Consider the following 14,460-nt stretch of genomic DNA (forward strand, 5'->3'; position numbering starts at 1 on the left):
ACTTGTCACTCAGACAGCTGCTGGGAGAGAAGGGAAATCTTCTACTGGTATCTCATTTATCCTTAATGTTTATCGTCAGAACCAGTGAGGCAATACTTCCATCGAAAATATAGGTCATTTCCCTCCCAAATTTTCCTATATATACTTGCACATCAATTTTTGTTTGTTTGATTTTCCAATTAGTGATGGAGATCTTTACAACACAAATAGAAAATTAAAACAAGAAGTCACTGTGATTAACTTTCAGACAAGGAATAATCAGTCAGTCAATCAAATGGTGTGGATGACTTAAAATTTTTTTCTCTCATTTGACTGGTTAGAATAAAGTTTCCAACTCTAGACTGAATATTGGAATCCTAGGGAGTTTATTAAAGCTACCAAAGCTCCTAGAAAATTGCCAGCAATTTTGATTTAATAGGAACTAGGTGATTCTCAGGCATTTTTTTTTTTTTTTTTTTTTTCAAATGCTGTGTATTCTGCTACTCAATATGGGGTCTGTAGATGAGCAGGCAGAGACATTATCTGGGAGCTTAATAGAAATGGGCTTATTAAACAGTCTTGGGTCCTACTGATACCAACTGAATGAAAAGTTTTACTTACAGAGGAATTCCAATATTCAAGTTTGAAAGACTCTTAGATGAGCTAATATACAACCCAGTTCAGAACCACTGGTTAGAGGAAATGAAGAGAATCAAAAGGCACTGGAGGAGAGAAGACATAGGAGATAAGGGAAGAGGAAGGCGATGGGGGAGGAGGAGGAAGTGTCAGAGTATAAAAAGACACAAAGACTTTGCCTAAATTTATCCTTATTTCTATTGTTAATGGGCGAACAGAGATCTTTTGTCACTGTGATGTCAGTGCTCTGTTTTGCATTATTTATGAATATCTTTGTCTTTTTTGCTATTGTTGCTAGGAAGCAACAATAAATGTTTAATTAGTAAATTGCCAGGCCTCTTCAAGTAAAATAAATTTGTTCTATGGGAGTAACTTTAATCACAGTATTGGTTATCATTATATTGAAAGAAGTAATTAAGCCATAGTTCTTATGAGTTAGACACTGATAAGATTAAACTACTTAATAATTTTTTAATATTTTTTGACTTGATAGATATTTCCTCAGTAGTATTGGCTTACCACGAAATGTTTGATTCCTTACATGTTACCCATCTAATTCTCATGGATGTTTTGAATGAATTCACATTCCCCATGTCAAGTTTACTGACCCGAATATAAGGAGTTTAACGTCCCAGTTTTAAATTTTATATTAATCACATTTAGTGCATACCATCAATGAATATGCTAGTTAAAATTGTACCCAGATATTTTCATGCATCCAGTGAAGCAATATGGAAAGGATACTAAATACAAGGAAAAAAATGTAATGAAATATTTGACCAAGGATGGAATTAATAAAAGCCAAAGCAATTATAAGTTAATGTTCCTACAGAAGCTGACTTATCTCATTGATTTCAGGAATTATTTTTTGCTTTGTGTGTCCATCATAATGAAATATGACTATAATTTGATGAGTTTATTCTCATTAAGTAATGCTTATTAATCAAAAAAATGCTACTAAATAAATTTACTCTATGATGCCCTTCCACTTGTCTTGCATGTAGCCTTGAATTGTACAAAGGGAATGTTTTCTTTCTTGATACAAGTCTCATATAATAATACAATGAAATACTTTTTAACCCCATCACTGTTTAGCGATTAAGCTTGTTATTTTGTTCTTTTTGTCTACCTTTTATGTGTCCAAATGCTTCATGCTTACTGAATTTTCATTTGGAATTAAGGGATGTAAAAATCTTGATGGTGAAAAGCCCTATATTAAATGTTGAATGTAATTTACTTTGAAATAAATCAATTATAGACTGATTTTGGAAAATAAAAGCCATAATTCCCTTTTAACATGTTAAATAAAAGTTGTAGAATGCATCTGCATTTGGATAATAATTTAGAGGAATTTTTTGCATGTTTCTGAAAGGGAATATAATGTCGGAAATCAACGTGTCATGAAAAAATATGAAATATTTGAATACTATGTGGAAAAAGCTATTTTCAAAAATTTAAAGTTTTTTCAACGCAAATGATTAAATAATTTAAAATATTTTAATAGTTCCACAGTATAATAATTGCTATTGAATCTAAGATTGTACTACATTGGATTAGATTTGTATAATATTTTCATATTTAAATAGTGTACTCAATGAGAGAAATGATTTTAACATGAACATTTAATAAATAATTTTAACCTAAATTCAGGGTTACTTGTCTTATTATTTTAATTATTTTCTACAGTAATTTTCTCATTTGGCAGGAAAAGCCAAAGTAAATAAATAAAGAGAAACTGAAACATTTTGTCTAGTTACTTCAAATCACCATGGAGTTAAAAATAAAAAGTAACACTTAGACGTATCTGTCTATGATTAAAATATGATGTGACTTATAAGATTGTTGACTCCATACTATTGTTTTCCAGCTGAGCAATAGCTGTCAAATAGAAGCAAATTGATAAACTGTCCTGTGATAACACTTTTCAAATCTAGTTATTTATTTATTTAACATATGTCTGCTATTTTAATTAGTGACTGTTGATGCATCGAAGCACTTTATTGAATTTGAAAGAGAAGAATTGTGTTTGAATTTATTCTGTACAAAACTGTCAATTAAAATTGTTTCCTTTAAAAAAAATTTCATTTATATTGTATGAATTACTAATTAGGACATCTAAACAAATATACCACTTGGTTAAAAGGTAGAAATATCAATATAAGCATAATGTATGACATGAAGCGTTCATGAAAGGATATAAATTGTTTGGGTATATATATATGTATAATGTGTGTATCAAATATAAATAAAACAATGTAAATGCCAGTTACAAATGTAGTAATACGTCTAGAAACAAAATAAATGGAATAAATAAATTGTGAAGTATGTTAGATTGTAATTGATGCTGTAACAAAATACAGGAAGGAAGGAAGGCAGATGAAAGAAAGAGAGAAAGAGAAAAAAGAAGATGAAGGTTCATGAGGAGTCAGTTGATTGGGAAAGATTCAGTATGAAACAGGGGCAGACTTCACTACAAAGGTGCGATTTGGCCAAAGACTTAAAAAAAGTCAAGGGACAGCCCAAGAGGATTTGTTATGTAGAATTTTGTACCAGAATACTAATAGAAGAAATAATTTACTTTGAAGTTTAATGTAACAAAAATTGCAAATACAAAATATACCTTCACAAATCCAGATATAAAAATGTGATTATTTCCCAAATCTTCTATAAGCTTATGGTAAAAAATAGCAGGTAACCTTATTTTTACAAGATAAAAACATGACAGAGGGTGAGTCCAAGTGCCATTTTAGTTTAAACTCTATTTGATGTTTGTATTGATTATACTACATAGAGAATAATTAGATCACATCAAATGGAAGAATATTCTTTATATTTCAATAGTGTGCATTGTTTTATTAATATCACCATCAAATTCAATGGAAAAGGATCCAACTAAAAATATGAAATCATGAACTAATCAACAGCAGAAATTTAAGGAGCATTTAAATCTTAGTATTTTAGTATTTGTCTCTTTATATTTCTTAGTGACCTATCTCTTTAACTCTATACACCTTTTTATCTCTCTGATAAATATATTAAGCCCCCAGGAGATACTGCCATTGAGTTGCCAATATATGATTTACCTATTTACTTGAAGGGGATATTTACTTATACTGTGTATTAAGTACCAACCCTGGGTTTAATCACTGAAGATTAAAAGTTAAGTAAGACAATAAACTTCAATAAACCCATAGGTTAGTAGGGGTAAGGTAGAAGCAAATATGAAAAAAAATACAATGTATAAGTGCAGTAAAAATATCTAGGTTGATGAACACTGTTTATAGGGACCATGTAAAGCACTTTATACCTGTGTATTTATCTTCAATCCTATTAGATGGGTACTAACTCCGTCTTTTAAAACGGTGAAGTAAAATACAGAATGGTTAAATAACTTGCCCATATCACATGGATATATTTTGGATTTGAGCCTAGATCTTCAGACTACATAGACTGATGCACTGACTTTATCTTCTTGCTTGTTCAGAAGCAAGAGTGAGAAAATAACTCAGCTTGGAGCTGTGTCTGGAAAGGTTTCAGAGCAAGTATTTCCTAGGCTGAGAGGCTAGGAAAGGGTTTTAACATGGAGAAACGCCTTGTGAAGAAGCAATGAGAATCACAACTGAATTGCAAGTGGTATTTCTATCTGGCTGTGCGTGAGAAACAGAGTAATGTGATTCCTGGAAGGGCAGAGATATGGTCAACTTAAGGAGGGCTTTTGTCCCTTGCTTAAGGTTTAATCCTTTAGTACAGGGATGGTCATAAGTTTCACACTGTGAATTAACACTGATTTATAGGTATTGACTTACAGGTTCAAGCCATTACTTTTAGAGCATTGTGGAGGATTAACTGGAAGGAAAAGATGGGATCTGAGAAAACTTTTAGAACACTATGTAATCATTTGAGATAGGCTTTTGAATAACATTGGAATAGAGAGGAGGGAAAATACTGAGGAATATTTAGAAAACAATTCCTAACACTTGGCAATTTTATTAGGTATGAGAAGTGATGATAAGAGGATAGGAGACAGAAAATGCTTTGCAAATTGCTAGCGAGCTACTGGATATATGGTGCTTCCATTAATTAAGATAAGGGATGTAAAAGAGAAGTATACTCAGTAGTGGGTGTGGGAAGAAGAGTTATGTTCTGTTTTGTACACCTTGCTCTCAAAATGGGGACTTCTCCAGACGGCTGGAAATGGATGCTGTAGCTCCATAGAGAACTCAATTCTAGATCTGAAAGTCAGTTACTGATAGATAGTATGCTAAGTAGAAGATGAATGACTTTTATACAGGAATGAGCCCATAGGCCCCCAAAATTGTCAAGAACAAGTCTGGGGAATGCTAATGTTTATGAGGCAGAGTCTTGATAAGGTAGCAACAAAGAAAGCTTAGAAGAGCTGTTTAAAAATGTAGGAAGAAACAAGGCTGAAGTGGAAATACAGAAACCATGAAGTGATATACTATACATATCCTGTAAAATTCACACCTTAAATTCACTCTAAAAATATTTTTGCAATAAGTGAGATAAGCAGAATTGTGTCTCTTATTACTATAATGTTGATGGATAACCTTTAGCATTGCTTTTAGTAAAGTATACCTTGATATGATGCTGTCAGCTTGGATTGAAGTATGTTATAAGAAAGATCAATGATACTTTTTGTTGTGTTTACTATGAATGGCTTTCCTTCCTTCTTTCTTTCCTTCCTCCTTTCCCTTCCCTTCCCTTCCTTCCTTCCTTCCTTCCTTCCTTCCTTCCTTCCTTCCTTCCTTCCTTCTCCTTTCTTTCCTCATGTAAAATATTATGTGAATTAACTAAACATTTATGTATCCCTTTCTGCATTGACTACTAAAAGTCTTAGACCCATTTCTGGGGCCACCTTCTGTTAGGACCTTACTATACACATTGTATGAATTGACTTCACCTTTCCTAGCCTGCCAAATGTCTCATTTAGTTATATCAATGTTCCTTTATTTTTAATTTTAGAGACAGAGACCTACTGTGCTGCCCAACCTGGAGTGCAGTGACTATTCACAGTGCAGTCATAGCCCACTGCATCCTTGAACTACTGGCCTCAAGCAATCTTCCTGCTCAGCCTGTCAAGTAGTTGGGATTACAGGCACACTCCACTGTGCCTGGCTTCAAATTGGATTCTTTCTTGTTAAATGGTATAATCATCATAAAGCATTGTAATTATTTGCTGAAACAAGAAAGAATATAAAAATGAAATAATTATATATTAATTTTGGAGATTTTTGTATAACAATTTTGATCTAGTTGCAAACCTCATTCATTAAATGTTTGTTGAACTGAGTCAAAGATAGGGTGAGAAATTATCACTCCAGAACTCAGCTTATGAGTTTCTCTTGGTGGCAGACTTTGATCATGGTCCTATCTCTTGTCTTCTGCAGTGACAAGGACGGTGTGTGCAGAACAATGTGACGGCAGATGCTACGGGCCTTACGTCAGTGACTGCTGCCATCGAGAATGTGCTGGAGGCTGCTCAGGACCTAAGGACACAGACTGCTTTGTATGTCTTCAGTTTTTCTCTTTTATTATCCTGATTTCCTTTTGAATCTTTGTTTTATTACAGTAAGATCAACTTTAGCCACTTTAGGATTAAGAAAAATGCTCTGCCCTCCTCGAAGTCATTCCCTCACTAGGTTGGCTCTTGATTAACTAGAATTGTTCTCTTCTGCTAAATGAATTGTATCTTTCTGATATAATTTATATTACAAACGAGATTCATTGGAAAACATATTGAGATATCTTTCTATAATCTAATAGCATCCTTTCCCAGTAATGCAGTGATTACCTGTTTATGTGGTTGCATCATTGAGTTCTGTGAGTGGGAGCAATTGCATTTTATTTCTTGAATATAAATTTCAAGATTACAGAAGATATATTTATGAGTTTCAGTATTTTCTAGTTTATATTTTTAAAGGTAATATTATTTTAAAAGTTTAAGATTTACAAATAGTTTGTTAGGGACAGTTTTTAATTATATTTTGATATAATATTCCTGACACAGTACTCTTTGTCTTTGACATACATTTCAGCAATTCTGAGTTGTATTTAACTCAATTTCATATACCCAGAACACCAGCTTAATTTTAAAGCTAAAAATCATAAAAACACACAAATGTTTATATAGTTGAAAATGAACACAGAAATTTTTTTCTCTCAAATATCCAGCAAACAAACATATGTAGTAGAATTGAGCTTTTTTTTAAAAAAAATACAAAAAACTAGCCAGGCAAGGTGGCGGGCGCCTGTAGTCCCAGCTACTCGAGAGGCTGAGGCAAGAGAATGGTGGGAACCCGGGAGGCGGAGCTTGCAGTGAGCTGAGACCCGGCCACTGCACTACAGCCTGAGCGACAGAGCCAGACTCTGTCTCAAAAAAAAAAAAAAAAAAAAAAAAGAAAGAAAGACACTTAATTCCAGCAATGAGCAAACTATATATTAAAGCTCTTATGATGTAGACAGTAATTTCTTAATTTTCTTAATATCATAAGTAATATAATCTTCTACACTCATCCTATAGTGAAACAAAAATATGTATTGCAGAAGTGGATAGGGAGGAAGAAGAAAAGGAAATAAAAATGTTACAAATTTAAAGAAGATACTCAGCAGGTCTTGAACTGAGAACCCTCCTCTATCTTTCATCAGACATAGGATGGAAGCTTGATTCTGAAGACATTGAACACTGCAGGTGGTTCATTAACAATTCCAAAACAAAAACAGCAAATAAACAGCAATAGCAAAAACTCTCACTTAGAAGTTTTGCACTGCAATTTTTTTCATGGTTCCATTATCATGATAAGCACAGTGCTGAGTGAGCTTCAAATTATCATTTCATTACTTTTATGGAACGGTCCAGTTATTCCACTTTGGCTTTTGGTACAGAATGTTCAAGAATGCCAGACTAAGGCCTTGGTATAAGTTATATTGTTTTGTATGCTGTTGCAAAGCTAAATTTGTTTTATTCCTCTGGCTTATATTCCTTTGTTCCCAAGCAATCTGTGTACAACATTGCATAAAATATGTTAGTAAAGTAATTATAAGGACACATGAAGTTTTATAGCCATAAATTAAAACTTACTGAGTTTTCTAGATTGGTTTTTAATAGATTCTTCCTAGAATGTGTCGTCTTAGTGAATAATGTATCATCAGTAAGTCTTGTTCTGATTATGCATCTAGTAGACCATCATCAGGGGATTGTCATGTTTATGATAAAGTGCTTGCTAAAACAACAATTGATGAAGCAAATGTTTTGAGGAAACAGAATAAATTAATGCTTATTAATAACCATATGTACTATTTATGATTAAATGTAAATCATAGCTTGAGTTCATATTAGCTTGCTTTCCAAGGCCTAAATTATGCCTAAAAAGGCTTAATTTCTCAATTAAAAGAATTGGCTCGTCCACAATTTTGTTAATCACATATTTATATGTACTTATATCTATATTCTGTTTTTATATCAAATACTCACCTCTCAGGTGATAAAATGGTTTTTAATTCTTCCCCAATGAATTTGCAAATATTAATAAATTATTAATATAAATATATGAGTCAGCAGAAATGAACTGTCTTCTACATGGTGGCTTTTACTAAATGGAGTGGCATTAGGAAAAAAGCCATGCTAGAAGTGACATCATGTTATTTAATTACAGGTTGACTATAGCTAATTACCTCTTTACATTTTGGCATTATATACACTGTATTTGTATTTGTCTAGTCTCCAACCAGAGCCTTTTCTTTAAGTCCAATATAAATCAGCATCACAATATTTTCTTACAGGACAATGGTGATAATTGCACTTTACATGTCACTTGGGACATGGAACTCTTTAAAAAATACCAGCTCAAGTGAACATCTAGCCTGTAGAATTAGAGATTTGGTTGTCAGTGCTATACTTTAAGACTAAATATAAATGCTTTGAATAAGTGTGAACTGAAATAATTTTTCACTATTAGCTAACTTTAAACCAATTCTCAATTTAGAAATTACTGCATACATGCTAAGCACTTAAGCTTCAGTAGCCATAAATGGCCTATTTACTGACACTGGAAAAAAGAGTTTTATGAAATTTTAGAAACACATATGACTCTTAAATTATCAAATTTTGTAGTATTTGTGGAATTATTATAGAAAACAACCTTCTCATGTTTTAGCAGTGTTTCATTAACAAGTATTATGAAGTTTATTTGTAAATGAAAGTGATATTTGCTGTGTTGCAGGCCTGCATGAATTTCAATGACAGTGGAGCGTGTGTTACTCAGTGTCCCCAAACCTTTGTCTACAATCCAACCACTTTTCAACTGGAGCACAATTTCAATGCAAAGTACACATATGGAGCATTCTGTGTCAAGAAATGTCCACGTAAGTAACAGAATAAGAATAACCAAATTAATTGGGTCATTATTTTAAATCAAAGGAATTTTATGTAAGTTTAGTTTAATTTGAAACTTGTAAGAATATTATAAATACTTTGGGCGTAGGTACTATTGTCCCCATTTTATAAATAAAGAAATTAACCCAAATTTGAAGTTATTGATGTAAAGTTTCATAGCAAAGGAATGACATGTTTGAGGTTATAAACTCTTACTGTGGCAGGGTGCAGTGACTCACACCTGTAATCCCAGCACTTTGGGAGGCTGAGGCAGGTGAGTCACCTGAGGTCAGGAGTTCGAGACCAGCCTGACCAATACGGTGAAACCCTGTCTCTACTAAAAATACAAAAATTAACCAAGCATGGGGGTGGGTGCCTGTAGTTCCAGCTACTCTGGAGGCTGAGACAGGAGAATTGTTTGAACCTAGGAGGTGGAGGTTGCAGTGAGCCGAGACGGTGCCACTGCACTCCAGCCTAGGTGACAGAGCGAGACTTCATCTCAAAAACAAACAAAAAAATAAACAAACAAACAAAACCTCTTACTGTTTTGACTATACCACAATATTTTTGCCTATCATACTGTTTCTCCAAAAAAGTAATTAGTTAAGTGGCAGCAAGCTGTGTATTGAATAGGATCTGCTTCTAATAACAATGGATTTTTACCTAAAATTATTTCTGAGTCCTTATTTGTAACTAGAATACTTAGCATTTTATTTTTAATATCAAGTTAACCTTAAACAAAACGTATATATATGCATATATATATATATATATATATGTTTAATAGCAAATTAGCCTTAAGCAAAACACACACACACACACACACATATATAAAGGGTATGTTAAAGGATCTTAAACAAATTGATAACATCCTGAGGATTCGAAATGATAGACTTAACTTTCATCAGGTGTTCAGGATAATATATTGACATTTACTTGAGTCTTTTTTTTTTTTTTTTTTTTTTTTTTTGCTTTGAGTAACCAATGGGACATTTCCTATTGGAAAGGCTGAAAAAAAAAATCACTATGTACGTCCATAAAAACATTTAAAAGAATTCTTTATAGTCTATGCTATACATACAATGTGACTTACTTCACTTTGTGTATGTGATACAGTAGGAAGTACCAGCTGAGCATCCATAATACAAAAATTCAAAATCTGAAATGCTCCAAACTTTGAAACTTTTAGAGTGCTGCCATGATGTCACAAATGGAAAATTTCACACCTGACCTCATGCAATGGGTCACAGTCAAAATGCACACAACACAGTTTATTTAGTGTTCCCAAGGGGGAAACACACACACACACACACACACACACACACACAGAGCCCCTTTTAACTGTGGTACATCTTTTCCATGCATACCCAGATTTCCCCAGTGATGCACACTCACAAAGGGTAATAAAATGGCACGTGTGCAGGCCAGACATACCAATGGCAGGTTTTCCAAAATGCCATTTTGTGGTGTTGAAATATTGTTGGAAATGTCAAAAAGGCCTGCAGCTATCCCTCTGGGTAATAAGAGTGGTAAGAATAAGAGGAAACATTTATGCTTATCTATAGCACAGAAAGTCAAGCTTTTGGAGAAAAGGAAGAATAGTGTACATATGCAACATCACAGAGAAGAGAAGAGTACAGTGTTGGTATGAACACCTTATGTGATCTGAAGAAAAATAAGGATAAACTGTTCTATACTGAAAATGACTAATGGAAGTTAATGAAAAATAGAATAGCACTGAATAAAGCTAATGATGAAGATCTTGCTTAGGTACGGAAAGAGTGGATTGAACATGTGCCACATAATGGTATGCTGATCATGAAACAAGCAAAGATCTAGCACAGTGAACTGAAAGTTGAAGATAACTGTAAATATTCAACAGGCTGGACACAGAAATTTAAGAAAAGACATGGCATTAAATCTTTAGAGATTCGTGGTGACAAAACATCTGCTGATCACAAAGCAGTGGAGAAATTCATCATTGAGTCTGTCAAGGTCATCACTGATAAAAATCTGACACCAGGACAATTCTGTGATGCTGATGAAACATCACTGTTTTGGCATTGTTCCTCCAGAAAGATATTGACCACAGTTCACTAGACAGTCTCTGCAGGAATGAAGGATGCCAAAGACAGAATAACTGTGCTGGAATGTGCTAATGCAGCAGGCACGCATAAATGTAAACTTGCTCTGATAGGCAAAAAGCTTGCATCCTCACTGTTTCCAAGGAGTGAATTTCTTACCAATTATTATGCTACTAAAAAATGCATGGGTTACCAGGAACAGCTTTTCTTATTGGCTTCACCCAAACATTCTATGCTAGTACCTCCTGCTCACTGCTGGGAAGCTGAACTGGATATTGACTGCAAGATTTTGTTTTTCCTTGACAACTGTTCTACTCATCCTGCAGCTGAAATTCTCATCAAAAATAATGTTTATGCCATGTACTTTCCCCTAAATGTGACTTCATTAATTCAGCCATGTAAACAGACGATCCTTAGAGCAATGAAAAGTAAATACAAAAACCCTTTTTTTAAATTTTTATTTATTTATTATTTTTGAGATGGAATCTCACTCTGTCACCCAGGCTAGAATGCAGTAGCATGATCTCAGCTCACTGCAAGCTCCGCCTCCCAGGTTCAAGCGATTCTCCTGCCTCAGCCTCCTGAGTAGCTGGGACTACAGGCATGTGCCACCATGCCTGGCTAATTTTTTGTAGTTTTAGTAGAGACCGGATTTCACTGTGGTAGCCAGGATGGTCTCGATCTCCTGATCTTGTGATTCACCCACCTTGGCCTCCCAAAGTGCTGGGATTACAGACGTGACCCACCCCATCTGGCCAAAAACACTTTCTTGAACAGCATGCTAGCAGCAGTGAACAGAGGCCTGGGTGTGGGAAGGTTTTCAAAGGGAGCTTAGCATGAAGGATACTGTATATGCTGTTGTCAATACTTGGAACACAGTAACTAAAGATACAGTTTTGCATGCCTGGTACAACCTCTGACCTATTACTATATTCAGTAAAAAGGAGGTTACTTGGAAAGATTCTCTATGTCAAGTGAGAAAAAAATATGCCCTCAGAGTTTGTCAGTAAACTGGAAGAAGTGGTTATCACAGAAGTTTTTAACATTGATAAGAAGTTGTTCCTTCATTGACTGATGGTGAAATTGCAGAAGTCACTCTGAATCAAAGCGATTGTGGTAATAGTGACAATGAAAATGTTTTTAACATTGCACAAAAAGTACCTACAGATGACATGATGAAAATGTGTTATGGGCTTGTTGAAGGACTAGAGCATGGTGCATTCATAACAGAACAAGAAATCATGGGAGTTTATAAAATCAAAAAGAGACTTCTAGACAAAATTCACTGTTAATGGGCAGATGACCCTGGAGGAAACATTTTAAAAAGCCATCCAGCAGAAAGCCCCCTTATCCCTGTAGGACCCATTCCCTGATTTCTCAGCTGTTTCCTTTTACCTAAGAAAAAATAGTGTATCGTAACTTTTTAATCAAAACACAGCATCATAGGTGGACACTAAAAGCCTGCATTACTTGTTGTTGCTGTTGGTTCACGGCTGATACAGGTATTCTAGTGATTCTACTGTGATACCTAGTTATTCCGAACACATTATCTTTTCACTGTGTTAGTGATACATCATTTTTTTCACTTTTGTGTATTTATATGTGAATAAGTGTAAGAATATGATTGCTTGTCAGTAGTATATAAATTTGGTGTTATGAATGACAAACAACCACAGATTGTCTGTGTGGGTGACTGAGATAGTGACGCCTTTGTTTCTGATGGTTTAATGTACACAAACTGTGTTTCACACCAACAATTACTTAAAATATTATATAAAATTACCTCAGGTCATGTGTATAAGATATATGGAATCATAAAAACTGAATATTGTTTTTAGACTTGGGGTTTATCTGCAAGGTATTTCATTATGTTTGTGCAAATATTACAAAATCCAAAACTTTCTGAAATCTGAAACACATCTGGTCCCAAGCATTTTGAATAAAGTGTACGCAATCTGTATAAGGAACATGGGATCAGAGTGGCTATGGATTGTGGCTTTGTTCCCTTGTTAGTCATGTGATTTTTAAATAAAACCTTTAGTTCTCTATTTCCTCTTCTTTAAGATGTTGGTTATAAAAATTACATCTTCTGGCCGGGAGAGGTGGCTTATGCCTGTAATCCCAGCACTTTGGAAGGCCGAGGCAGACAGATCATGTGAGGTCAGGAGTTTGAGACCAGCCTGGCCAACATAGTGAAATCCCATCTCCACTAAAAATACAAAAATTAGCTGGTCGTGGTGGCACACACTTGTAATCCCAGCTATTTGGGAGGCTGAGGTAGGAGAATGCTTGTACCCGGGAGGCAGAGGTTGCAGTGAGCCAAGATCATGCAATTGCACTCCAGCCTGGGCAAAAAGAGTGAAACTCTGTTTCTCTCTCTATATATGTAAATATATATTTATATATATATATATAAAATATATATATCTTCCCTCCTTTCTTTCCAGAGCCATTATAACAATCAAAGAGATAGGATATAAGGATGAGACGAGTAGATTTTTTATTTTTTTGGAGACAGAGTCTCGTTCAGTCACCCAGGCTGGAGTGGAATGGCACAATCTCCACTCACTGCAACCTCCGTCTCCCAGGTTCAAGCGATTCCCCTGCCTCAGCCTCCTGAGTTGCTGGAATTACAGGCGCTGCCACCATGCCCAGCTAATTTTTGTATTTTTAGTAGAGTCTGGGTTTCACCATGTTGACCAGGCTGTCTTGAACTCCTGATCTCAGGTAATCCACCTGCCTCAGTCTCACAAAGTTCTGGGATTGCAGGCATGAGCCACCGTGCCCGGCCGAAAGGGGTATATTATTTAAAAAGGCTTTGAAAACACAAGTCTAGTCATTGTTATGTAACATATTCATATCCATTAAAAGAAAAATTGTACTTTGACTTCTTTATGTATATACATAAATATATATGTGTTTAATATGTCTCTTAATTAGCATTTTAAAGTCACAGACACACTAATGCCAAGACAGCAAAGATTTTGCATCTTAAATATTTTAATATTCACACCAGTCCTTTTCATCTAATAACCTCTTATCTAAAGTCACCCTATATGTCACCATTTACCATCCTTAGAAAACTGAGGGCTTGGCAGTATTGTAGGATGGGGCTAAATGATATTTTCCCTTTTCTTAGACATGTATTATATTACTACCTAATCTACTACCTTCAAATTAGGATGCCTTTCCCAAAGACAGTCAAAACTATGCTTTCTTGGAGGTTTTTTTTTTTGGTGCTTTCCCTTTTATTCAAGTCCTTAGGTTGAAGCCCAAGGGTTGGGCGAGAGCAGAAGTACCAGGTAAATTTGAACTCGAGAATTCCCCTTTTCTTTAATACAGCCTTTATAGTGGTTCACCTGAAAGCTG

General features: G+C 34.6%; 1 protein-coding gene across 1 annotated transcript in view; it reads left to right on the top strand.

Moving 5' to 3' along the window:
- Nucleotides 1-14,460, top strand: part of LOC117094169 (receptor tyrosine-protein kinase erbB-4) — a 925,342-nt gene that overhangs the window by 810,828 nt on the left and 100,054 nt on the right. Inside the window, exons 6-7 of the mRNA XM_033229398.1 lie at nt 6,024-6,142; nt 8,856-8,997. Coding sequence (XP_033085289.1) covers nt 6,024-6,142; nt 8,856-8,997 — 261 coding nt within the window. The remainder of the gene's footprint in view (nt 1-6,023; nt 6,143-8,855; nt 8,998-14,460) is intronic.

Source organism: Trachypithecus francoisi, unplaced genomic scaffold (genome assembly GCF_009764315.1).
Source record: "Trachypithecus francoisi isolate TF-2019V2 unplaced genomic scaffold, Tfra_2.0 Lachesis_group13, whole genome shotgun sequence".
NCBI classification, from domain to species: Eukaryota; Metazoa; Chordata; class Mammalia; order Primates; family Cercopithecidae; genus Trachypithecus; species Trachypithecus francoisi.